Genomic DNA, 27,226 nt, shown 5'->3' on the forward strand with positions numbered 1-27,226 from the left:
TTTATATAAGTGTGGTATTATATAACAGATGGAAGTTTAATGGAGTAAAACATAGTTTGTAACAGGTTCATTGTTTCATATGCTCTGGATCACTAAATTGGCAGGTAGAGATGAAAGGTGCATTAAAATGGACGTCCTGAAAATTATAGAATTCTCTCAAAGGAATAGTCTTTAATTTTGAATTATACAGCTAATTTTAATGAATTGGAAGCCATAATGCATAACCTTTCTTTCATGCAGGAAGGAACTGTGAGCTGTGCAAGGATTTCCATTACAGACAAGCAGGTGCAGATCTTTCAGCCATTGATGTTTGCAAACCCTGCAACTGTAACGCAACAGGCACCAAAAATAACAGCCTCCTATGTGATAATGTAAGTAACCTCCATACAGAAAAAGGAGAAAACATTTCAATCAGTTGAGTAGACAGCCATAAGATTTTACAAAGTAGGTTTAAATGGTAACTAGTCTATAAAAAAAAAAAAAAAAGCTTAAGTTCAGGCTCTTCGAAATGATGATTGACTTACATCAGACATTTGAAAGCTGAGAAAACAGAGAATTTGAGATGTACTGCTGAAGAGTTACTCATCTAGATCAAAACAGAGATAAAAGATGCTGTGTAAATAGTAGTTTTGTGAGGCTACCTCTGCACTCAGTAATGTTAAAACTTCTAGGTTTTGAGTGTTTTTGAAGGTATTGGTACTGTCTTAAAGTTACTAAAAGGTTTTGAAAATTCAGGCAATAAGCTGAGCCTGAAATTGAACTAAAATTAAGCTACTTTTCCCTATAATAAGACAAGGATTGATCTTCCTTTTAATTTATAAAGTCCATTAAAAATAAAAGAAACCCACAAAGTGATGCTGAACAGAGAACACCATCAGCTATGCTTTTAAAGCCAATGGACCTCATTGTCAAGCAAGCTGTCTAGTCCAATAATAGATCTATCTGTAACTTTTAAAACATGCACGTTGGAAAAAAAAACCAGGAAGAGTGATTAAAATTTTGAACATACTCTAAAGATATATTGTGGTTTGTGTTCTATTCACATGTGTCCTGTCCATTGCCAAAATCTAAATTTTCTTAGGAACAGGTAAGAAAATAATTGTTTCGAAATTCATTTTAAAGGTAGAACTTATTCCACAGGGAAATGTGATAGAATTTCTTCAGCTTGTTGCTACTTTCTTATCTCTTTTTTCAACACTTCTATCCGTAAAGTAATCTCTGGCTTTTTTCATCATATGCACTTGTCATTGAATTTTATTTAACAGTGAACTCTTGTGGATCCTATTGTATTTTCATCCTCAGTTACCGTCAGAGAGCTACAGATATGTGCCCAGCTTGACTCAGTGTGCCTCACAGGACTCATGCATTGGTACATATTCTGTGTGACATGCACATTTAGCAAAATATTTTTTTAAATAGTCTACTGTATTAAAAAGAGAAATTATAAAATAATTTTCAGTCTTCTGAAGTAACCCACACTGCCAGTTACACAGAAGTGGAATAAAAAAAGCCTACAGAACACAGGTATCATGTTAGGACTTTTTTTCAAGACACAGGAGGAATGAAAGCAAATGTTAATTTGTGTACCCAGGGTTTGTGGTGAAATGCTAACCTAAATCAGCTTTAACTGTGATTAATAATCAGAGGAACAGTGGTTTACAGAAATCAGTGCTTTATACTTAAATATACAAGAATGTTGATGATACCTGACCATGAAAGTATGAACGGGGAGATAAAATGGGAGAAATGGGGCAGACTCTATTGCTCAATAAAGCATCAATTGCTGCAGGAGAAGCAGAGCAGGTAGAAATGATTGAGAGGCATTAAAGAATAGATTAATAAGGCTGGGGACTAAAGGCTGAAATGAATTACATGAAATAGGAAGGCATCATTGGAGGAAGTGTTTCCAAATTTGACCTGTGGAAGATGGAATCATAAGGAATAAGGACCCTACTCATGAAAATTAATTGTCACATCACATTGATAATTTTCAAGGAAATTTGCCAAAAATGAAGCAGAATACACTTTTACTGCATAACTCATCACTTTTTTCAGATCATCAACATTTTTTTCTTTTTGCAAAGTACCACTTTAGTCTCTGAGTTCCAAGAGGTACAGAGTTCCAAAATTAATCCGTTGAATCACAAAACAATCTAATCCATTGAATTACACAGAAGGAACATTCACTCATCAAATGAAGTAATTCATGATGATAGTTTGCAAGATGTGTAGAGGAACTGTCTGCAATGCAGTTGCTCCATCTGAGTTCTTTGGCCTGATCATGAAAACTTTATGCCTCTTCTGTTACCTATCACACTCTACCCTTGGAGAGAAATGCAGGTAGGTATAGAGAATTTTCTCTCTTGCAGTGTTTTTCACTTCCTATATATCTGAAGATCACGTCCACTTACAGATGAGTGTGTAACTTCCTTTGTATTTTAAAGTGCAAACTAACAGTAAAACTTCAAAATGGTGACTTTATGGCTTACAGTAACAGGTGGAATTTTAGAAAAGTGGTTTAACAGTGCATCCACAAGCAATTTGTTAGGTATTTTTGCAGAGTGAGGTTTTCCTTTGGGACTGGTGAGTATAAGCAAGAATTGCTGTGACCTGATAAAATTTGTCTGCTTCTGTGCTGGTTATTGATGTTTAGTCATTGTAGAAAAGATGGTTGCATTGTCATTGTGAGCATTTGTCATGAAATATTTCAAACAATCAGAAAGTCCAGATGAACTGTTAGAGGTGCTTGAGTCTTAGGAGAGTGAAAAAAGAATTGGCTGCCTTCCTCCTTTCCCCCTAACCATTCACATGTGAGAAAGTTCTACCAGAATACTACTGATTCTACCAGAATCTTGCTCTAGTTGGAGATTAATGTTTTCTGGCCCTCATACCAAAATCCTTTACTAGTTTTCCTGTGCTGCTTTTTACCCAGACTGCTCTACAAATGCTTACATATTCTATCAGGCATGGCAACTTGTAGTCCTTTTGCGATTCTTCATTATACTAAGTAATATATAATGCTGGGGGTGGGGGGAAGCACTATGTTCCTGGGCATTTGTTATTAGGCAAATTTGAAAGTGCTGCTATTGCCTTTGCCTAGTCTTTGAAAGTAACATTCTGGTCTCAGTGAGTTTAGTTATCTTTCTTACTCAGCTTTTGCTGATTTTTAAAAATTTATCCTTAGCGTCCCAATAAGTGTGTACCATGTATTTCTTCTTGTGAGGAAGCTGTATTTTACTGCAGAGGATATTGTTCAGAGTTGCAAAGACTTAATTTTCTTTTGTCAAGGTGGCAACTGTATTGTCTCATCAAGAAAACTCTAAGGCAAGAAAATTAACAAAATGTTAGTTACTATTTTCTCTGAAGCCTCACATGAAAGCAAATTCCAGTGCTACCAAGTAACTGTCTGAACAGTTACTCTGTAGGTGAAAGATACTTCAGAAAGGCGAAATCTATACACTCCCTAAACACTGTTTTTTAAAAGCTGTATATATATATATATGTATGCCTAAAATGAAAATAGTATTTCTATTTCTATTTTCATTTCTGAGTTAATTCTTTTATCTAAAATTAGAATGAGCGTTTTCATTTTCACTTATCCATCTACATGGATTTCAACCCATTTATTTTGATTGACAATAAATAAATAAACGGAATATGTGTTGCAAGAAAAAGAATATAGGTTAAAGCACTTAATTAAGGGGATTTCAGTCATCAGATATACCAAAGAGAATAAGGAATGTAAAGGATGCAAATGTGTCAATGAAAAATATTGCACATAGTGGAGTCCATAAAAAATCAACACTGTATGTGTTCTGAATCCTGGGTTTCCCTTGATGGAAGGCCTTTAACCTTATTGCAAAAATGAGGGAAAATGAGGTTTTTTTGTGTTCAGTAGTCCTATGGCTTTATTTTGGATGGATTCTATAAAGTGGAAATGCTGGTTTTCTGTGAGAGTTTATTTCTGGGATTTGGTCCACTCCCACCCCTTGAAGTGTTGTGGGCAGAGGGTAAATGCCTCATTTTATGTTTTGAGCAGAAGTAGTAGAAAGCTACTGACTTTTGAAAGTCATCATACGTGATGACAAGAAGAGATATCAGGGGAGTGCAAAGGAACTTCATTATTGCTGCTTATTCAATTTTCAGTTCCCAAAGCCGACATGCCGAGAATACTCTCAGGTATTTGGTGTCAGACCATTAACCTATGTGTGTGAGCCAGCACACTGTACTGTTCTCATTTCCTAAACTGGAGAAAAGGAAAAGAAAATAAAAGTCCTCAACCCCCTTGCTCCCCCTTCCTGAGACTGCAGACAACTGGATGCTGGGGTCCTTGCCAGATTTGCATCAAGTAAGAAGATAGTGAGAAATACATGATTAGCATTTATATCAGAAGGGCAGAATGTTGAGACTGGTACCAATCAATTGCAAAACTGGTGATGGCAGGATGAACAGAAAGAATTTCATGCCAGACCTAAATATACCCCTGGGTCTTGCAATGCCCTGAAGCTTGCAGTGGGTCAAGGGAAGATGCTTCTGCTGTGGTAGAGAGTAAATAATTGAAATTAGTAATGACTTCGCCAATTATAAAATGTTATTTTTTGTCAGGTGTTTTGGGCTTCAGAACCAGACATTAACTTTGTAAAAAGAAGCTTTAAATGTCAGTTTTATTTGTTTTATTTAGTAAGATCCAGCCTCATAATGCATTTATTGTCCAGAATTGGAGAGATTTTCTGATAATGTTTTTGACACTATGTTGCTTCTGTTACAGACACCAAAGAATAGCAATTTGAAATTACAAGCATGTTCAACAGGAAGGAGTTGATTTTAACTTTCAGAAAGGCTTAGGGAAATGATTTTTCCAGCAAATTGCATTTTATAATACAAGAATACGTATGGGCAACAAGAGTTTAAATAGAAGTTTTATTTCTGATAGTGTGATATGTACATGTTGAATATCTACAAGGTGAGTGCTATGGCGAAACAGTTTGCTGTACTCTAACCAACAATTAAGGCATTTCTTTGGAATATCTCGCCCTTTGTCCTGGCTGCTTAAATCTCTTTTTAACTCTGTGTGCTTATCAGTATAGTAACAGGACATTGGAAGGGTTGCTGAACAGGCTTCACTTTGAATTTGTCATTCTAGATGTAATGTGTTAAAGTGTCCCTCAGTTAAAGAGTGGTATCACAAGAGTCTAAAGCAGATGAGCTGCTCAGTATACCTAAAATTCAGAAACATTAAGTACTTGGATTTCTGATTAAGGATGAGTCTGCAGCTGTGCTTTATGCAGGGAAGGTTGCTGGCATATTTTTGTAACTGTTTACACTCAAGGATATAGGAATAATATGTATTTTGTACGTAGATTATAAATGACACAAGGGATACATGTAAACTCAGCATCAGTGATTTTCTGTGTCAAATAACAATTGCAATTATGAGGTCCCAAGACATACCACCACTTGGTAGTAATACTCAGCCAGGTTTATTTTCGGAGTGAACAATCCAGACAGATATTTTCCATCAGTGATTTAGTGCCAAGATGGTCATGTTAATACACAGGCTGTTTGTGTCTGCTCACTGTTTGGGTCAGAACCAGGCTTCTCAGGCATGAGTAACAGGAGCACATATTCCTTTCTGCACTTCAATAGCAGCATTGGTTATAGAAAATTGAAATATTGTTCTTTACATGGCAGATGACTTTTGAATCAGGGAAGGAGGAAAGTTTAAGTAATATCTCCAGTGAACAACTGGTGAAATTCCAGTTAACAAAACCTTTAAATATCCATTGTTACCAATATTTTCAATGAGACCATGGTTTCCAAAGTAAACTAGATTTACAGAAATAGTAACAATAACAAAAATAGCCTCTTTCTTTCATAATTCACTTGGATTTTTATGTAGTTACTGAAATGGTTTGTTCTCCCCATTTTGATGTAGATTTCCATGATATAACCTGTGGTACACCTATTTCTGCATCATTATAAACATTTATCAGCTTGCTCAGCTTCTTTGAAACAGTATTCATTGCCAAGTATTTCACAAATTATTTTGGTGCTTCTCTGTCTGTACAGAAAAGTTATCGTTTTTCTGTTTCTCATTTTTAGATCAAGTTCTTCCCAGATTAAGCCCAAATATTCTTTTTACAGGGACATCTGCAAATAGTTTTGTTGGCTAGTTCCTGGATAAAATTTGAATTTTTTAGCTGGCCACACATTTCTTCCTCATTTGAAGAGTTATATTTATTCTTCAAGCATAATCTTTTTTACCCTGTTATGACTAAGTTTAGGCATGTACATTTTCTGCAAGTGCATGTGATGAAAATTACTGCTTCTTCTAATAGCTTGACACAAAATTATGCTGGAGATCCTGGTATTCTTTGCTTCTTTTAGCACTTAATAATCTACATGTTTCACTTGTAGTATCTGGAAATACCTACCTTTTGCTCACAATTAGCCATGGATTTCCAGGTATTCAGGATCAGAACAGCTCTGCTGTATGAAATGAGACTAATCTAGCACAGTATCTTCTCTGATTACCAGAAGCATGACCCTGCTGTGATGTGCTTTTCTAGATTTCAGTTATTTATGGGTTTAGGGCTATCTGAGCTAAACTTAGGATTTCCATCTGAGTAGCCTCATGTTTGGTGACCACTCATGGAATTAATCTAACTATATTTTTTAAGCACGTAATTCCTTTAAGTTTACTTTCTTAGAATTTCCTGGGTGTTCTATCTTATAGCTTGAGGGAAAAAAAAGAATGTTCATTCTATAAGACACTCATGATTTTGTAGCCTTATGTTCCTTTCATTTTGGTGCTTTATTTCCAAACTGTAAAGTCTTTAGTCTCTTCTCTTTTGTATCTTTACTTATTCTACTCACTCTGTGATCTCTTTTATTTTAGGGAGGATAACCAGATATACAAATTATGTAAAATGTTGATACAAAACAGATTTTTATCACAGAATGAGATTTCCTGTGTAATTTTAAGCTCCTTTATTGATAATCGCAGTTTTCCTATTGCCTTTTTAGCTGCTTCAGAGCTTCCAAATGACTTGTAGAGGAAATGGAGCAGCTTTAACAGCTTCTTTCTTGGGTGGTAATAGCTAATTTTGGGCATATCACTGTCTACCTATAGTCAGTGTTGGTTTTCCCCAGGCATTAAGTTTGTAGTTCTTGATGTAGAAATTAATTTGACTTTTCTATCATCTATTTGGTTCAGTGTATGTGATCTATTCTAGTCTATTCTAGTCTATTCTAGTCTATTCTAGTCTATTCTATTCTCTATTTGGTTCAGTGTATGTGATATATTAAGATGTTCCTGTATTAAAGAAATGCAGTATTGTATCATGTAGCAAGATTTTCCTTTGGGGAAAAAGTACCAATCTTTTCCAATATATAATTTTCATTTCTAATAGAATGTAGAACAATGATACAAAAAAACCTACTCAAATACAGATCTCAGAAACTTCCTTACAGCCTTTTAAGGAGATTGATGTAATATTATTCCTCTTTTATTGGTGTTGATTTAAGCAATTATTAACTATTGCAGAAATTTTATATTTTGTTTCATCTAGAACTTTAATTTCATGTGTAGCCACTTTTCAACAGCTGACATTTTTCTAAAATATTTTTCTTCTGACTTCTTTGGTTTTAAATCGGTCTTAAAAACCATTCCTGATATAGAAAGGCAGCACCTCTTTCATAGAGCTGTGGAAGACTTCCCTTCTTTTGTGGTTCTCTTTCCTGAATGCTACACATAATCCTAAAAGCATTAGTTGGTCATCTTCTCTCCTCAAAGCAGAATTGTTGTCAGTGCTATATCCAGTCAGTCATGTTTTGTCTGGATAAATCTTAATACCTCTGGGAATAGAAATTCCACATCCCCTCTGGATAGCCTGTTACTGATGCTGCACTTCTCTTTTAGTAAAAGGGTCCAGTGCCCACTCTGAATCTCCTAATCATACCACTTAATTATTTTTTGACTTGATTCTCTGGCAGTCTTCCTTTGTTTCTGACATTCAATATTTTTTTTTCCTTCATGCTTTAGGCATGTTGCTTGTTAATTGATCATTTTTGTGTTGCCTTATTCTACTTTTAAAATTAGGTGGTTGTCGTCTCTTATTTAGCTATCCTATCTTTCTTTCACTTATTGAAAATTACATTTTGCATATAATGCTTTCCTTCCCATGGTAGCTTTTGGATTAGCTTCAAAGTTTTTTTGGGTATGAGTTGAGTGCTATTGTGCAACCTGTGTATGCTGCAATCACTAGCACAAAAATGTTTCTTTTATGGTTAGGCATTAAACTGGATATTTTTCTTCATTTAGGATTAAACTCAGTTGCTTTTCACATGTAAGTTCTCTGATGAATGGCTAGGATGCATGACTGGGCCTCTTATAATACACTAAATATCTAGATCAAATCCAGTCTAGAAGGGAATTGACTTGAAAATCCTTGTTGCTGTGTTTTCTGCTGTTGTGGTCTTTTAACTCTTCTCGTACTTGCTGTTGTCCTGCCCTTTAAATGTTTACATCTTCCTGAAAAATAAGGCCCATGCATCATTAATAGATCTCTATCAGGGAGTCATATTAAAGAGATTTTATTGGCTACAGAATCCTTTTATGAGGAAAGGGTAGGAGTATATGCTTCTCTAACTTCTATTCAATATTTCCTGCACTGAGAATTTGCTATAAGTTTTGAAATACTCTATATTGTATTAATAAAGCTTAGAGCTTCATTTTAGATTTGAGGGTGTGATGATAGTATTTAAATGGAACTTGCCAGTATCTTTGTCTCTTCTGTTGTTTCAGCTTGGCTTGACTCATGGATTAAAGATGAAAAAGGCAACTGTTAACAGAAATTTTTGTTTCAAAGGAGAAACCAGAGAGAAAGACAGACATTTTTGTTTGTTAGCTATTTAAAAGTGAAGTACATTGAATTAGAGTTTTTGCTGTCATAGATGAGTACTGGTTTTGAATTACTGTACTTGTTCATATTTGTAACTATTTGCGCTGACAAAAAATACCCTGACCCCAAAAAAATTCCTTGTAACACACTTTCTTTATTTCTGCATTTCCCAGAACACTTCAGTTTAAAAAGTTGGTTTTTTGTTCCTTAATCATGAATCTCAAAACTTTTGTCAATTCCCATTTCTGTGTTACTTTGACTCCCTGGGATTGTTTTCATGTTGTGCATTAACCAATGTCTTTGTTTCTCCATCCCTGTGTTGTTACCCTTTCCCCTTGGTTGGTTTCCCCACCATATTGGAATGTGATGATTGTAGAGATTGGGGTTTTTCCCTGGCTTTCAGAAAGGGAAATTGAGGCAGCTTTTCAGGAGCCCTTTAATCCTGCACAAGACATGAGACTTGTACTCCCAGATTATGGTCCAAGCATAACAGGATGTGTCAGCTCCTTCTGAATAGCAATGATACGTGTTTAGGGAGAGGGTGAGGGACCTTTACATACCCCCATGGAAGTGCAATGGTTTGGATCCCAGCTGAACCAAGAAAAGAGGGAGAGGGTTTCAGTTGCTGAGCTGTTGGATCACATCCTTCAGTAAAGGGAGAGGAGGTGTACCTTGGATGAGTAATCAGAAAGGAAAACCTTCAGTTTTGCTTCATTCTTATTTAACTAACATTTTCACTAAAATAAATAAGCATATGGGCAGAGCAAAAAATGCAAAACTTGACCTTTGAAGATGATCGTTCTTTATGGTAACTGTGATTTAAAAAGTATTTATTTTAATAGAAGTCATCGTATCTACAATGCAATTTTGTAAATATTCTTTGCAGGTTCTCTGTTCAGATGGTAAATACAGCCACATTGTTTGCTCACTTCTTTTTCCATTCTGTTTTGAAAGAACAGGACTTCTAAACTCTATTTAAAAGTAGAATAATTACACTCGTTTCAGCATTTCTCTTTTTTCCTCTCTCTCAACAATTAAAAAATGCTCACAGGTTTATTTTTTTTCTGTTCCATTTAAAATTTTCTCCTCCCCGACTCATACTCCCATTCTCGTTGCTAATGAATGTATAATCTAAAAATAGATATGTTCATCATTCTATAATATTTTGTATCTTTCTAGATTGGAGGCCAGTGTAATTGTAAGAGACATGTGTCTGGCAGACAATGCAATCAGTGCCAGGAAGGATTCTACAATCTGCAACAGTCAAACCCTGATGGCTGCAGTCCCTGTAACTGTAATACCTCTGGGACAGTCAATGGAGATATTACCTGTCACCAAAATTCAGGACAGTGCAAGTGCAAAGCAAATGTTATTGGTATGTGTAATGCAAGAGTTCAGAGCCATTTTTCTTGTTTTCTCTGGAAATAAAACACTTGGTTTCTAAATGAAAGGTACAGAAAGCTTCTTTGCTGAAGGCAGATTGCAAAAATGAATGAAATTAACTGTTGAAAAATTATTAATTTAATAATTCCATCAAACTACAGCTTGAAGCTTAGTTTAATCAACCCTTTAGAAGTTTCTTTACGGCATAGCTACGTTAACTTACATAGCTCCATACTAATAAGTCACAGAAATAATGTAATTTGCTTACTGCGTAGATGTTCCTTTCAGGAAATTAGCACTTTTTCAACGTGTTTTGTACTTAATGAGTTCTAAGCAAATCATTTCCATGCTAGTTTTCTTAATAGACCAAAATAAATGGATTTTTTTCTCAAAATATTCTGTGCTACAGGGTCCTTTGTGATAAATCTATCAATTTTTTTCTATTATATTTCTTTGAACTGTTCCTATGAAATGCAAAATAAGTCAACATAATTCCACAGATCATGTACATAGCTAGGGTTAGTTATCAAGGGCCACATAATTTTAATTTTGTAATTCAATGCCAAGCTGATTATAATAAACTGCTACCTTCTGTGTTATTTATCATTTTTTTTACAAGACGTGCTTTTTTGTTTGTTACTCCCACAGGTATTTTTCAGAAATTAGATTTGATTATAGCAATTTATTACTTCCAGCATATTTGAGGGGAGCCACAGCCACATAAGGACAAAATTTATCAAGTGCCCAAAATACACAGTATATATAATACACTTTGAAATGTTGATGTATGGGAATATTATGCAAGGAGAATTTCCTGATAAAGTGAGCCTTGCATGGTAACTGTACATGTCTCAGACTATACATATGTCTCAAAAAGAAAAATTCCTCTTCTGCTTTGTTATTAACAGAATTAGTAATCTATTTTTTCTTCACCCTAACCAGGGTCTGTGTTGCATTAATAATGTTCAAGTGCATGTTAATATATTTGATATTATATATATCCTCACTTGTGAATGTTGACTCATTTGTAATGTCATTGTTGCTTTTGGAAATTAGAAGAAAGAAGAAAATGCAGAATAACAACAAATAATGAAAATAGCTTTAAACAGGTTGAAGCCTGAACAATTTTAGTCCCTTTTCCTGTGGAATGCTGTATTTTTCATACAATGAAAAGGGTGCTAAGAGTAGAAAATGTTTGTGTATCTTAAACCCTTTCTTTACCTTCAAGAGAAAGGAATTCAGAGCATTCTTAATTATATATTCTTTGCCCACATTTTACGTTTGAATGTGTGAAAACACTTCTTAATTCAGTGCAAGTTTGGCACACAAAAAATGCACGGTCTGGTTTTCACATGTTTGGTTATCTGCGTATTACATATTCTCCCCTTGATGAAAACATTAAGAATTGTTTTTATTTTCTCTGAAATAGTTGCTTTAAAAAAAAAAGAGTATGGCTCTATGCTTTCTGTACTTCTCTGTAGCTATGATGAGGGGCTTTAATTATGCAAGTGTTTATTTGCAGGATAAACACCTAATTATTTCCAGACTAGATTCTCTTTTTTGTTTCCAAACCAATTGTGTATAAGCTTCTGTACACTCAAATGTGTGCAGCAAACTTTACTAGGGAACTTTCTTCTTTGGATTTCTAAATTGGTTTTTAGAGCAATCTGTCTGTTGCCATTTTATCTATTTAAACAAACATGATAACAGAAAAATGCAACTACTGACTGCAATGTTATGAAACATGAACTGTTAGAGTTAACACAACTGTTAAATCTTACTAATGATTCTATCACCAGTAAAATACATTAGCACCAATAATTTTATTAAAGTAGGTCATTCATCTAGAATAAAAAGGTAGAAGAATGTGAATTAAATGCCAAGCATGCTAACTCCCCTGTACTTGTTAACATTGAATGTGATGCCCTGTAGGCCTTCCTCAGTATCGTTAGGAATAGATTACCTGTCAGGAATATGTATGGCATATTCAAATAAGCACTGCACATATTTTTAAAACTGATATGATATGAATCCATGTAGACCAATTTTAATAGTTCAAAATGAGTCATAATTCTTGTTAACAATACAGTTATTTTTAAAATTTGCAGCAATAGTGGTCCTTTTTTATTTTCCTTATTGAAATTAAATGATATGCCTTAGGTGAGTCATTCATCACTGTTAAAGGAACTTGCCTTCTGTTGGAGTTTTTGAGTTTTTATCCATATATATATATAATGCATTCCCTACCATTTTTAGCTTTATTTTTCTACATGTGCATTGCTAGATGTACTTTTGTCTGCTTATGCTTTGTTTTTTTTTTAAATTATGACAATATTTTGCTAGAAGATTGTATTTATATTTTCCTATATGAAACAATTAAGTCATAGCTTCATAGTGAAGGATTTTCCCACTGCAAGGGAAAAATACATAACTGAATTTGCATTTTTCGTATAATAATCTAGTTTGCTTTCTTGTAATGTACATTTTATAAACTAACATACAAATGCCATCCCTTGGGGCAGGGATAAAGCAAGCACTGACTTTGAAAACAAAGCTAATAAAACTACAGGATGAAGCATGAAGAAAACAGTTTATATTTTAATGTACTGCAGGAGTTAACTAAATCATACGCTTAGATAAAAATATTTCATTTTGGATTATGGAAAACATTTTCTGCTTTCAGAAAGGGATAACAATAAAGACTAACAAAAATGCAATCAATAATAAAACTGAAGTATGGTGTTAAGCAAATAATTTGTTATAGTTAGCCTAACTTGTGCTGTCCTAGTGTATATTTAATGTTTTTAATGCAATATATAAATCTATTAACAGATTGTGAACCCAGTGCAATTCTGTGTGTATTGCAGTTCTACAGTATAGGGTGAAGAGTTCACATAGGCATTGATTGTGCAACAGGTGCTGTTGTGGGAGACAAAGAGATTAATTCTGCTTTGTCTTAAAAATGTTACAAAGAATCTCTTGCAGAAGTACCTTAAATTGCATTGAGAGACCAGCAGAAATGCATTGCTTCTGAAACAAATTGGAAAAGTAAACAGATTTTTGGGATGCCACAGTTGTACAATTGATTTGTGCAGCCTCGTCACTCCTGTTAATTATGCTGGTGAAGAAGATCAGTCCTCCTTTTTATTTATTCCATGTGTAGTATACTTACTCTTTTTAAAAATGAAATTCTTAGCTTTTAGGATTTTTTTTATTATTAATTCCTTTTCTCTTTTCAGGTCTGAGGTGCGATAGTTGCAATTTTGGATTTAAAGCTCTCAGATATTCTAATGAAGATGGATGTGAGCCTTGTTGGTGCAACAGCCACGGCTCAGTGAACCAATTCTGCAACCCTCTTTCCGGGCAGTGCAATTGTAAAGAACGAGTGAAAGGGCTTCTCTGTGACACCTGCACGGACAACTTTTATGGGCTGGATGTAACTGGTTGTAAGGCTTGTGAATGTGATGCTGTAGGGTCGATTTCAGGAACCGTGTGCGACGCGAGGACAGGGCAATGTGCGTGTAAACCAAATATTGGGGGAAGGCGCTGCGATGAGTGCCTGGATGGGTACCACAGGGTGCAGAAAGGTCACTCCTTCCTTTGTCTGCCATGCAACTGCGAGAAGGCAGGCACAGTGAATGGCTCTCTGCTTTGTGACAAATCGACGGGACAATGTCCTTGCAAAGCTGGTGTGACTGGCCTTCGGTGCAACCAGTGCCTGCTGCAGATGTACAACCTCAGCATGAGCAGCGCCCGCGGCTGCCAGCCCTGCGACTGCGACACTCTGGGCACCTTGGCAGGAACAGCTTGTGACCACGTTTCTGGGCAGTGTGTCTGTCTGCCTCAGCGCCAGGGGAGAAGGTGTGATGAGTGTAAACCAGGTAAGAAAACTGGAAGACAATTGGTTTGATGTAGTTAGTTTTCCTACAGTTTTTAACATGTTTAGAGATGTGTCTCTGACATATAGTTATTTTTCCATTTCTTCCTAACTCTGAGAAAGGAAGCATTATTTTCCTAATCACCATCAAATATTTATTCTATTTCCAGTTGTTATAGAATTTATATTATTACTGCAGTTTCAACATGTCCAAAATGAGGTTAGGTGACTTCTAGATATTGAGAAAATATACTAATAATTGTGACCCAATCCCTGAATAAGAGGTAAATTGGCATAATCTAATGAACAGCAGCTATCCTCATAATGAAAATTTGGATTTGGAAGGCAGAGTGCATACTTTTCAGGAGGGGCACTTCATGCATGAAGCTGAGCATGGCAGGAGGCACAGAGATGGTTGCTTAAACTTTGATGAGGCTGGCAAACATGCGACTTAGAAAGCATTCACTTGCCTTGCTATGTTGGGCTTGTGCTGGATTCCAGAAGGACTGCTTACAGTTTGGCCCTACAAGTAGGTGATAGGTGCAGTTTGCTATGTGTTTGTTCAAGATTTTTGCCGTATTTGTAAACAGAGTGTAAGTGGGAAGCTCTGTAGTTATATTTCAATGTTTTTGTTTTGAAAAGTAGGTGGGTAAATAGAAACTATAGGTAATGTTAACCTACCTTCCATCATAGTATTAAGTAGATAGATTTAGTTCAAGTTAAATACGTATGTAATTTATTCAAGTAGCAGGTCACATTAAAAGGTACATTATAGCTCCATTGGTTTTAATATGCCATTCAATAATTTGAACAGAGGTTAAAAAAGCTGCTTAACCTCCATTAAGTATTTTTTTAAATGCTTTCATTTAAATTATTTTAGGTACATATACTAATAAATAAGGCAGTATTCTGTTTTTCTTAGTTCCTCCTCCAGTGCTGTTTGACCTGCTAACCCTCTATAGCAGCCACTTAATCAGACATTGGCAGAGGAGTGATGTCAAGGCTCCCCGAGTCAGTGACCGCCCTTGTCCTTGGAAAAGAAAGGCCAGGGTTTATGCAGAACTAAATGGTTTAAAAAGGTTTAATTGATAGCGTGAACAGGCTGGTTTGTAGAAAAGCTTGCATGGCACTCAGAGGAATAGTCCCACAATAGTCCCTGGTAAAAAGAGAAATAATTTTAATATTTGTGTAAGTATTATTTTAAAATTTTCTAACAGCTAAAAGCATGTATTTGCTGAGAACTGAGCTCTGCTGCAGGCGAAAGTGTAAATTATTATCTTTGTAAAAGCACTGTATTGCTCTTAGGAGAGCACAGTGAGCAGTGCTATTTTCCCTGGTTTAGTGAGAGCTCATTTAGATGTTTAATATTTCTAACTATTATATAAATATTCTTTGTTAGTATGTGCCAAAAGAGCCTTTTCTCCCAAATAGGGAAGAGTATAGTCTTCTGTATAGAAATATAGATTATTTTAATTGTTTTCAAGTACTGTAAACACATCCTATGACTTTTCTTGGGTCAAAGATAAGAAAACATACTCCTGATGTATAAGAAAATGTATTCCAAGTGTATGTGTAGCCAACACAGCCTAATTAAAGCAGACAGAAATTATTTAATACTAATTATTCAGCCCTGAAAATGTACTGAGGATTTCTGCATCTGTTGGGACTTTTCAAGTGTATGACAGAAGTTAAGTGGCATTCAAAATAACGTCCCAGTGTAGCTTATCTTTCATGTGCTTTGATAAATCTGAGAAGTTTCCAAAAGTTACCAAAATCTTAATGCAGGAAGAGTTGCCCATTGAGAAAGGGTCAAACTGGTTGTAGCTTTTGGAAATTGTTTTATAAGGAGATTGTTTTTCTGAAAGCTTTTTTTGGCACATTGAGTCATGTGTTTCATGTGTTAGGCTGTATCCATGGCCTCCTGTTTTCCAGCTTGTTTTCATACAAGCAACATTTTGGTAGATTGGTGTGCATTTATTTTTTCTTTAAGCTAATGGTGTATGCGAAGAGAGGAACACTTGATTCTAGCATGAAACAAAGTGAAAGAGCAGTTTTACCTTGTACAGAAAATTACTTTTGAGATGTCCTAGGCTGCAGTGGTTGAAAGACAGGTTCTCTTCAACCCCCAAATTGTTGTGCCTCATTCTGGAACTGTGTTGCCGACTGAGATTTGTGTGACACAAATCCTTTTCCACACAAATCTTGGATCTTGTTACAAGAGCAGCAAAGCTGTAAAAAAGGCATTTTTAAGTTCTTTACTCCATAACCACAGGTTTGCATAGAATGCTACATGGTATGCATGCATAGTATGGAAAAGATGTAAATTAACATGTAGGATGTGTGTCTGGGCACCAGTACTGAGGGTTTGTGCATGTGCTATTTCTCTTGGCAAGAAGAATGTGAATTATCTTGTGACAACATTGCTACTGTGGTTAACTGTGTATTTTGAAACCCAGCCTGTGGTTAAGAGATGAACATTACTGCCATAGATGGTAAGCAGGTAAAAGTGCTAAGGAATTAGTCATGTGTTCCTTTGCTATACAGTGGGAGAAACGCTAAGAGGATAATTTTAAAAAGAAGCTGAATACTTTGCTATGACTTTCATTCTTCCTTTTGAGAAGTGTGTTTGATTGACAAATGTGATCAGTTATGGTTGAATTGGAAAAAAAACTTGAAAAAGAATAAGCATAATACTAGTTACATACATAGATCTCAGAGAGATTTGTGGTGGCTGTCTTAAAATTGGAAATTGACTCTATTATACAACAGTGGATCCTTCATAAAGCAACTTTTATGAGCCCTTCTAACCTTGCTGTAAATTAAGCTTACATTAAGTTGTTACTGTTTCCTAGGTGGAGTCAAATTCTAGATGGTGAAAGTAAATAATAATGATTATGACAAACAGTAGGAATTTGTAATCTCATATTTCCTCTTTTTCTTCTACATTTGATCATGCTAATTTACTTACAAATTAGTTGGGGGAAGAAATTATTTGCATTTTCCTATCCCTTGCTTTTAAAAAAATGTTTTGCCTTTACCTGCTACTTTTGGGGAAGATAAGTAATTTTGGTAGTGTCCAGAAACTTTTACAGTGTTTCTAAAAGATTATAATAAAAATATCCTGCTAAATTCTTCACTGCTTTACAGTGGTTAAGCAGTGTGACTGTAGGAGAGCCAGGATGTTTAACACAAAGGTGTAGATTAAAATTAGTAATTTCATTGCTATGATAAAAGCAGTATATGCTGTAATAATTGATCCTGCTGAGGGAAATGAATTTATTTTCTAGAAATGTTCTTATTTGCCCATTATAGACTTTTCTTAGATATTATTTTATACAAAATTTATCTAAAGTTCTATGCAAAATTTCAAATGGACAATGATCTAGTTTAGCCTGAGTGCTTATCATTTACTGCAACTATGAAGTGGGTCCTGAAGAAGTGCTTTGACCTTCTGCACAAGTCCAAGGCTTAAACTTGTTTCCAACCTTCCTGTAAGGTTCTTCGAGTGGAGCTGTTCATTGTGCTCAGGAGTGACATTGCTGGGAAATGGTCTCCTCTATTTATGCACAGGATGGGCACTGCAGAGCACAGAGAAGTGCAGCAGGAGATAATACATGCTGCCTCACTAATAACTTCAGGCTATTTGCTCTCTGTGCTGCCTCAGTTCGGGGCCTCTCCGGAATAAAGTGCCAGCAGCGTGGTTTTTTATGATGCGAATGTATGTTAACTGGAGACTGATATCTCTTCACTGTCCACTTGAGATTTATCTCACCGAGGACCAGAGGCTAAACTTGAACAAAGATTTGAGCAGTAAAATTCTAATGTTTTCAATTTGTTTAGTTCCTCTGCTATTTGGATATGAGCTCACAGTGCAGCACTGCTGCAAAGACAGAGAATACCACCCTAGGGGTGTATATATAGAGCTATCTCTTGTAAGACAAATAATAAGGCCTTGGGCAATATGACATGTTACAATATAATTTTGGGCTCCTTATTATAAAGCAGGACATCGGGAAGTTATTGGACAGCAAAAAATATTCAGTAGCTGAGAACATGACTAAGAAACTACTGATTGAACTTGATCTGGAGAGAGGGCAAATGTCTGTGAAGTCTGTGCAAATGCTGCATATCTCCATACCAGCTGAAATTTTTCTGTTGAAGTTGTACAGTAATAACTAATAGCAAACAGCTAAGGGAGATAGAAACTCATATCAATGGCCCTATTTTACAATTCATGTTCATGTTGTCTTGTGTCTGTTAATACTGTGGATCAGGATCCTTTGCAGAGCTCTCATGCCTTGCTACATTTTCAATAAACTGTGCCACTCCAGGGGAAGAAGGGGAAAAATAAAGAGAATAACAACTTGTGTGAAAAAAAAACAGTGAAATGTTTATTAATAATCAGGTAAAAATAGAAAATATTTTTGGAAACTTACATAATTATATTTTTACCAGCATGCCATTACTAGAACTGTCTTCTGATTAGAAAGAAATTATTAAGAATGAAATAAGTCCATTCATAGTGAAATATATTATGCAGGTGGAACAACATTATTAAGAGAATGTGTGTAAAAGCTCTTTTGTTAGGAACTTCTGATGAGGTTTTAAATAATGGGTAAATTCTTGAATGACCAGATTAGAGCTGTATAAACTAATTCTAATTGCATTTATCAGTAATAGATAAATATCAGCACAAATAAAGATTGTATGTGAGGGCAATAGGATGAAAGATAGCATAGCAGAAGCATGCCAACTATACTGTGGGGAATATGAAATGAATGCTCAAATTCATAATTGGAAATAATACAGGAACAGGACAGGATTCAGGGTGAAAGCTTTTAAATACCAGATCAGTAACTTTCTTTTATCAGTTTATTAGTTTCTGTCAAAGTATTTGTGTAGGTTACAAGCTCTTTGTTAAAGAGCAGTAAAATATAAATAAGAACCTAGAAATGCTCATCAGATGTAGTTTTTTCCAAAGAAATATTATCTTGTTTCAACGATTAAGTCAATCACTGGTTGAGAAAAATTAAGAGGCATTATTAAGAAGATATGTGCATTTCTTATGGCTTGCAGCTGGCCATTTTCAGAGCTGAAGATCTCAGGCTAGAACGGACAAATGTCTATTCTCTGTATGTTATTTTTTGCTTCTACAGCTTGTAGTGCATTCATGAGTACTTCTTCACGTCCTTGGGTCTTTACTTTCCCCACAGACATGTTAATGTACTCCCCCTATTTTGCATTTGCTCTGGCTAAGAGTCTGAAGAGAGATAACAAACATTCTCAAAATCCCTTTCTTCTGCAGGTTTCTATTTTTCTTCATCCAGCGTCACTGGCTGTCTGCCATGCCTGTGCCACATAACTGGTTCTGTGAATCAGATCTGTGATAAACTCACTGGCCAATGTAGTTGCCAAGATGCCTCTGTAACTGGGCAGACATGTGAACGTTGCAAAGAACTTTATTTTGGATTTGATTCTGTCACTGGGAGGTGAGTGTTTCTTTTTTTACAGGTCATTTATAACCTCCTTGTTACATTTTTCTCGTGGCTCAGTCATGGGTTTAGTGACAATGGAAAGATGTGTTCTAGTTATGTTAATCCTTCTCTGAGTTCATGTGTGCACTCTGATGTACATGTGATACATGTTACACAATCCCCTGTGCTCCCATGAGCTGAAGGAAATAGAAAATTTGCCATGAATGTAAGTAGAAACAGCATGAAAGGTGTATAAGGTTAAGTTATAGCAATTTGTTAATTATTTCTCTATGATTTCTCTGCATCTTCAGCAAGGTGTGTTGTTTTCTGAGGTGTTAAACGTTGACTATTAAAATGCAGGTAATTTGCCATTCTTACAACTAGTGAATGCTATTGAAGATTTCAGGAAGATTTAGTGGGGAGCAGCAGGGAAGGAAAGGGAAAACTACAGATATCCCCGACTTCCCAAATTCCTATTGGTAACAGCAGTACAAATATTCACTGCACCTTTATTCTTAAGAACTTGGTTTTTTGAAGCAGTGTATTATTTTTTAACATTTTATTATGTGCCACAGGGTAAATCATATTTCTAATGTAGCCTGGGGTCTTTAGGTACATTGAAGTTATATGGATTCCCTGGATTATACAGGGAAAACCTATCTGTATAGTACACTGTTATTTCAACTATTGCTCTATCTTTTTTTTCCAGGGTCATCTTTCTTGCCTAGTCCTCACAATCTCAATTTCCTTTAAAATATTGTCCAGAAAGATTGCACAGCTCTTATGCTATTATCTTTTCATGCAGACTGATGGTGTTAAATTGTTTTATTTGGTATTTTTTGCATTTTAAAACATCCAAACCCACATACCACAGGCAAAAACAAAATCTGTGCAACATTCCCCTCCCTCTGCTCCTCTCCCCTAGCTAGTATGGGGTAGTCATGCTTTTAGGCAGTGATTAGCAATGTCATCCTGCATATATTTGACATTATTCTACAGATTTTTCACTTTAGCTTTTATGTTACTGTCACTCATTAGGAGATTTTTTAGATTATTTTTTACTGTTTCGGGTCACAGAGGTATCTGCTAATAGCCATAAAGTAATCTGTAGGAATAAGGACTTCCTATTTTCACTTCCTGTCATTTCTAATGGTGAGAAATAAAGTCTGTGTAATAAAGTTCCCTTTGAAATATATTTTCCTTATTATTAATGGTACCTTTTTTTTTAGTAACTCAGAATAGATTCTTCCCTCACCTCTCAGTTTTAGCACATTTGTGCTAAGCCATAGCTTTTCTGAACTAGATACTGGCTTTCAAATATCTGCATTTTCACCTGTCTTTTGAAATTCAAAATGCGGAAATATAAATTGTCTAGATCCAGACCTTGTTTAAAGGTAGAAAGTTTTTAGAGTTCTGGAATTTGAATCTGAGTTGACTTTAATGCCTTAATACTAGTTAATCCTCATAGCAGTATTGAAGACTACTCTGGTTGTACATTAACATGATTAACTTATTTTGCATTTGCTTGGCTCCCTTTTCATTGTTGTCTTCTTGGGCGATGTACCTCTCCCTGTTCCTCAGGCAGAAACTTTTATCCACTGAAAATGATAATGCAGCTCTTTATTTGTTAATCTATTTTATTCCATTTCTTTAAATGTTAATATCTTCATAAAAAGAGTAATATGCTTTTTCTTTCTCCATAAAGTTGCCAGGTCATTTAAGCCATCCTTGCTCCAAGTGTCTTTTAAGGACAGGAAAGGATGTGAGCTATCTGTAGTGGCAAAGACATATCTGTCTTTGCGCAGTAGCACAAAAGAAGCAGAAGCTGTGATGCACAGAGATTGTGAGGCTTTAAAATTCTCCCAGTCTGAATGTATATGTGAGCAGATTTATTTTGTGGTGTTTTCGAGATAAAACAGGAACTCCGTATTCTTTAATGCACTTCAGGTTATGAAGCAGGAAAAATTTCTTGGCAATTAATGAATTAGAAATATTGAGTGTTTGCAGCAGTCTGGGCAGATCTGTAGTGGTTGTGAGTATCTGTGCACATTTGAAATGCTTTACCTCTGTATTGTTTACTATAATGAACTGGTCAATGAACATCACAAATTGTTTATCTATTTATATATATATCTTGACAGATTACTGTTTATGAAATCCATTTAGCAAGTGAGGTTTTCCCATAAGGATGAAAAATGAAGATTTTAAACAGATTGCTGGAGAGGCTCTAACTGCACCTAGAGAGTCAATGTAATAAAGGTTTCTTTATATTAATATTACAAAAACCATTTATCCTCAGAAAATCAATATCACAATTCATCTTGGCATGGCATTTCTCTTTCCATGTTTTAAGTCTGTTTTCCTTGATTATATATAATTCTGTTTTAATAAAACTCAAATATGTTTGACTCAGAGTACCTTGAAAAAGTAGCATTTTGCAAGAATACTGCAAACATTTCTCACATCGTTAAAAGTTACTTATTTTTTAAAAGAATTGGATTTTTAAAAAAAATTCTTAATTGACTGAATCCTTAATACTGTCTGAAAAGCATAAACTATGCTTAACAACAAATCCAGTTCTAGTTTTTCACAGTTTAAGAACATGATGCATATGATTACACAGAAATAATGTGTAATCACATGGAGCAGAATATGGTGAAATATCTGCTGTTATTGGCAGGATCAGGACCCTCATTTGGTATTGGTGAAGGCAGGGAGCCTACACTTTTTCTAGAAGAAAAATGCAGCAAGCAGAAAGGAACAACCCCACCCTGCCAGGCTGAGAACTATCACTGTGACTGTATGGGTATTGGGTTTGATTGTCATGTGTGAATCATAATCAAAACTAGAATAATCAGGAGACTCTTATTCATAAGAGGTGCAATAACATGCAGGAACAATAAGAGAAGCTTGTCATTGTTTATCTATCAAGAAACTTTTGTTAATATCCCCCCTACTAAAATATCAGCATGTAATGAAATTATAAAACAATAATAAAATACTGTCTTTCCGAGCAAATAATTTGTTTTGTAACTAAACTGGGTTTTTAGTTAAAATACTCCAAACAAAACCTCTCTTTAAAAGGGGATTTGGATGCACTATATATAGATTAAAAGACTTTTGAAAAAATTGCCCTTTTCTCTTGACTGTAAAAGAGAGCAAACTAGAGTATAGTGGTTTCCAAGAGAGAATGTATTTTATTTATTCTCAAAAGGATATTAGTCCATAAAACAAATTTGCAGCTTATTTTGCAGCTTTAGCTTTTATCAGCCTTTTTAAGGGTGTTGAATGATTCCCCAGGAGATCACACAGCATGAGCTGCTGTGGAGTAAAGGAACTCTAATACAGGGAGCTCTGCAATAGGCAGAAAATGTATGTGAAGAGTTTCCTTAAGCTTGTTTAAAATCTGTCACATTTAATGCCTGTTTCACTGATTATTGACCTGAATTTTAGTGTCCTAATGTGAAAAGTTTCCACCTTCCCCTCCTATCTCTCTTTCCTTACAAAGCGGATACCTAAGCCATAATTGAACTCACTTTTTTTTCTGAAGGTAGGAGATACAGACCAAGATGTGATGGTGATGGCTGGGAAGATGGCAAAGTAACTTTTGTAAAGGCGTCACCACATATTTCCTTGGGTCTGGTGAAACTGGCCAAGGAATTATCAGCCAAATATAAATTGGCTCTTGGTTAGCAGAATAGCATTACTGCCTTGGATTCTCTGGTGTCTCCTTCTTTTCACTGCTTCATCACCTTGGGACCTGGCATCTGGAGTAATTTAAAATTCCCTTGAGGCTGATGTTGCTTAAGCCTGAGAATTGGACTTTTCCTGCTCAGGAGAAGGGGAGGGAAGTGCAGACTTCCCAGTACGTTTTAGCTACAATGTACCTTCCCACCTGTTTCGCAGACCATGGTTTTTCAGAGCTTTTTTAGTCTGCAGCAATTAAAATATAGTGAAATTAGAATCTAAAGTATGAAGTTTTATTTGGCATTGTTGACTTTGTTATGAGTAATAATGGCAGACTGTATTGCAAGGGATAGCGTATTTGTAGTAGTTTGCTTTGCTTTATTTCTGGTGTGTTCAAACTCTCTGAATATTTGTGCAATCTAACATCAGTATCCACACTATAAATGAGTGTCAGTGGGGAAATAGTGTGTCAGATGAAGAGCAAGTTGATCACAAGAGGTTTCACATGCAAAAGCCAAAGTGTAAATTAATCCTGAAAGTATTCTACTGCTGCCAGAGAGATTTACAGAATTGAAGTGTGGCATTTGTGTGATACCAGTGCTTTTACATTTTTTGTTCTTTTTAATTTACAAATCATTTCCCCGTGCATTTAATTAATTCTTCACAACAGTTATTTCAAATTTTGTTCAGGCTGCAAAGAAATTGTGCTTTCTGTTAAAATATTAGTATTTTGGCTATTTTGTTTCCTGTCACTGTTTTATTCTGAGGTTTTTTTTCTCCCAGTTTTGATCACCATAAATTCTTTATTCACAGCATGCTATTGTTTTCAACATTAACTTGCCTTTGTGGGCAAAAAATTATTAATTGATTTATTTTTTCCAACTAAAGCCTAATATTCCCTGAGGTAGAAGGCTGCCTATTTTGTGCAGAAACCTCTTCAGCTAGTTACATGTGTACCACTGAACTCTGCAGCTCTCAAGAAAAGCTGTGTGAGTAAGGATGCAAGACTGAGTGCATAATGTGGTGATTGCCAAACATTATTATCCAGTTTGTGTATAGATCAATATATATAAAAGCTCTTTAATTCTAAGCCATTTTTATATAAATTAGAATATTATTCTGGCAGCAAAGTATTTATTTTTATAGTGGGCACCTTTTTTGTGAGCTTTTTTTAATCAGACTGATAGATTTTCTGCTCTGTTTCAGACTGCTGAACTGTTTATGATGTTTTAATTATGTTGCCCAAGAATCTTTTAAACAAAACCCTACTGTGCTTAACTGAAGTGTTGATGTGTGTTGATGACTTCCTTGATTTGTTTTTGTTTATAGATGTCAGCACTGTAATTGTCATCCTGCAGGAGCCATTAGTGGGACTTGTCATCTTGTTACTGGACAATGTGTTTGTAAACAATTTGTAACTGGCTTGAAATGTGACAACTGTGTTCCCGATGCCAGTAATTTGGATGTCCACAACCTCTTTGGCTGCAGTAAAAGTAAGTGGATGTTAGGTCTTAAAAGCATGTCTTTCATATTAAAGTTTTTAATTGATTTAGTGAGCATTGAATTAGGTCAGGAGTAATAAAACTGGGGTTTATTTGCTCTCCACCACCAAAAGTAGGGTCACTGAAGTTCAGGTGATTTTTACTGTATCTCAGGATTGTTTTCTAGGGAGATGTATAGAATCCCTCGTGTCATACACACCTTAGGCTTGTAGTTTAACTCAGGGAAGAAGTGACAACCCATAGTTTCTTTGTAGTGACCAATCCAGAGTTCACTTTTAGTCACATGAATGCAACAGCATTTGTACAGCTTACACCTTAGCCACCTTTCCTGCCCCTGACAGGAGGCAGGACACCTGCCTTCAGAAGGTCTGAACAGAAGACCTTGTTGAAAACCTACTCCTGGTGATTAATTCCAAATATTCTCCTCAGTGCAATGTAGCTTCACCTTCTCCTCCTGGGATGCATTTTCAGTCAGCTTGGAAAAATAAGTGATGTTATGTAACAGAGCATCGTTAATTGGCATGTGAGGTGAGGCCAATGCTATACTGAGGGTCAGATCATGAATTGTAATGAAACAAATTGCAGTGGAACATCTGGATGTGATGATCACCAGCACACAGTCTCCAAGGTGGCGGGGTTTCTAAAGAAGAAAAGGCAAAAGTATTTTTCATGAGAAAATGGGGTACTTAAGTTGTCTTTGGTCAATGTTCAGACATGGGTTTTGGGAGCATCAAGATATACAATGCCAAACATGCGGGAAGGAGCTCAACGCACTCTGGAAAAGCTGTGTTACATTTTGGTGGCAGACCTTACTGCCTACACAGTTAACAGCCCAGCCTTGGAAGTCCTGGAGGCCATGAGTGAGGAACTTTGCAGATGCTAACTGGACATTTCTGTCAGCAGGCCTAATTAATATAATGGGCACAATGGTCATACTGTGACAGCTCAGGCAGCCATGTGCAATGCAACAACAGAGTTAGACATTTCACAAGTTATCTCTGGAGTATGCTTCTGCATCTTCCTTCGACAAAATATTTCTTTTTGTATTTTGCATGGGTATTTATATGATATTCTTAACTGTGATATGGGGAAACCGTAGATTTGCAAGCAGAGATGTAAATGAACAAAGTGTGTACGGGTAGAGACAGCTCTCACTTGGATATCAGTTTGTATTTCATTTTGTAAATAAAATTGTAAATTGTAAATTTCAAATTTACAGTCTAAATTTCAAATAATATGCATTGTAGAATGCACAGCAGTTCAAATAGATATCATAAAGAGACCGATTTGTTTCCAAAGATGATTTTTTTAGCTTTCCTCAAAGTTTGGAAGAGTTTAAATAGTTTTGTTTCGTTTTTCCCCATACTCTTCTGTAGAAGGCACACTATCTGTTAATTGTTCAGGCAGTTGATTGGCTCATTCTTCTTTTAAAAATGCAAGATGTTTCAACTGAATGTGTAATAGTAATAATACATGGCACTTTTATGATGCTGTTCATCTTCAAAGTGCTTTACAAACATAAGCCAACCTACTTATTTGTTTTGGGATACACATTGGATAAAGGTCAATAGCAATTCAGCTATAAAATTGATTAATCATAGTATGACATAGAGAAATAATATAATAGATTTTAGTTAGATAAAAGTACATCAGGCAGTATTCTAAATGACAAGCGGAGTCCTCTTCTGGACATAGAGGATATAGCAATTGAAGTCTTTTGGTTATTCATACCAAAATGTTTGAACTTGTTGCACACACATGGAGCTTTGCCTGGCTTGGCATTTGTGGTTATTTTCATTGCAGAACAGTATTTTCTTGACACATTCATTACTGGTTATAAGTCTTTGCCAAGGGAAGCAAGTGTAAGTTGCTGTCACTGTCCAAATGTTCTTTAAGGAAAAGACCTTTTTCCTTAACAATTTTTCTACTTAGCAGTATCTTAGATTCTGCACAAAATTCTGCAATAAAGTACTTTGCTTACATATTTAAAATTAAAACCAGCAAACTTATGGAAGCAATATGCAATAGTGTGAGACTGCCAGTGGAGGATTAAGGTGATGCTGGTAAATTGCTGTGATTGCTGAGGTCTTGTAAGTATATATGACATGGAGAGAAATTATTTTAAATGGCAAAGGGATTTAGGAACACTTGTTTCCTCTGATTCTCAAGTTTGGCTTCTGTAGACACTTTAGCAAACATTCATTTCCTAAGTCAGATGAACTCAAAAGCTCCAAATTGGCAGCAAAACAACCTATCCTTTTAAAAGGGAGATGATGGTCATGTTCAGTTCAATCCAATGAATTCTAGAAATATTTTGTGCTATTTCTTGGTCGAGAGACTGCAGTAGAAGCAGGACTTTTCATTATTTTACACTAAATAAGGAGCTTAATCTCACTTTCT

At 35.5% G+C, this 27,226-nt stretch overlaps 1 protein-coding gene across 1 annotated transcript in view; it reads left to right on the forward strand.

Annotated features, from left to right (window-relative positions):
* Positions 1 to 27,226, forward strand: part of USH2A (usherin) — a 374,098-nt gene that overhangs the window by 50,874 nt on the left and 295,998 nt on the right. The window contains exons 11-15 of the mRNA XM_033055679.2: positions 241 to 371; positions 10,083 to 10,278; positions 13,526 to 14,167; positions 19,469 to 19,652; positions 24,654 to 24,817. Coding sequence (XP_032911570.1) covers positions 241 to 371; positions 10,083 to 10,278; positions 13,526 to 14,167; positions 19,469 to 19,652; positions 24,654 to 24,817 — 1,317 coding nt within the window. The remainder of the gene's footprint in view (positions 1 to 240; positions 372 to 10,082; positions 10,279 to 13,525; positions 14,168 to 19,468; positions 19,653 to 24,653; positions 24,818 to 27,226) is intronic.

The sequence above is a fragment of the Catharus ustulatus genome, chromosome 3 (assembly GCF_009819885.2).
Source record: "Catharus ustulatus isolate bCatUst1 chromosome 3, bCatUst1.pri.v2, whole genome shotgun sequence".
In the NCBI taxonomy this organism is placed as follows: domain Eukaryota; kingdom Metazoa; phylum Chordata; class Aves; order Passeriformes; family Turdidae; genus Catharus; species Catharus ustulatus.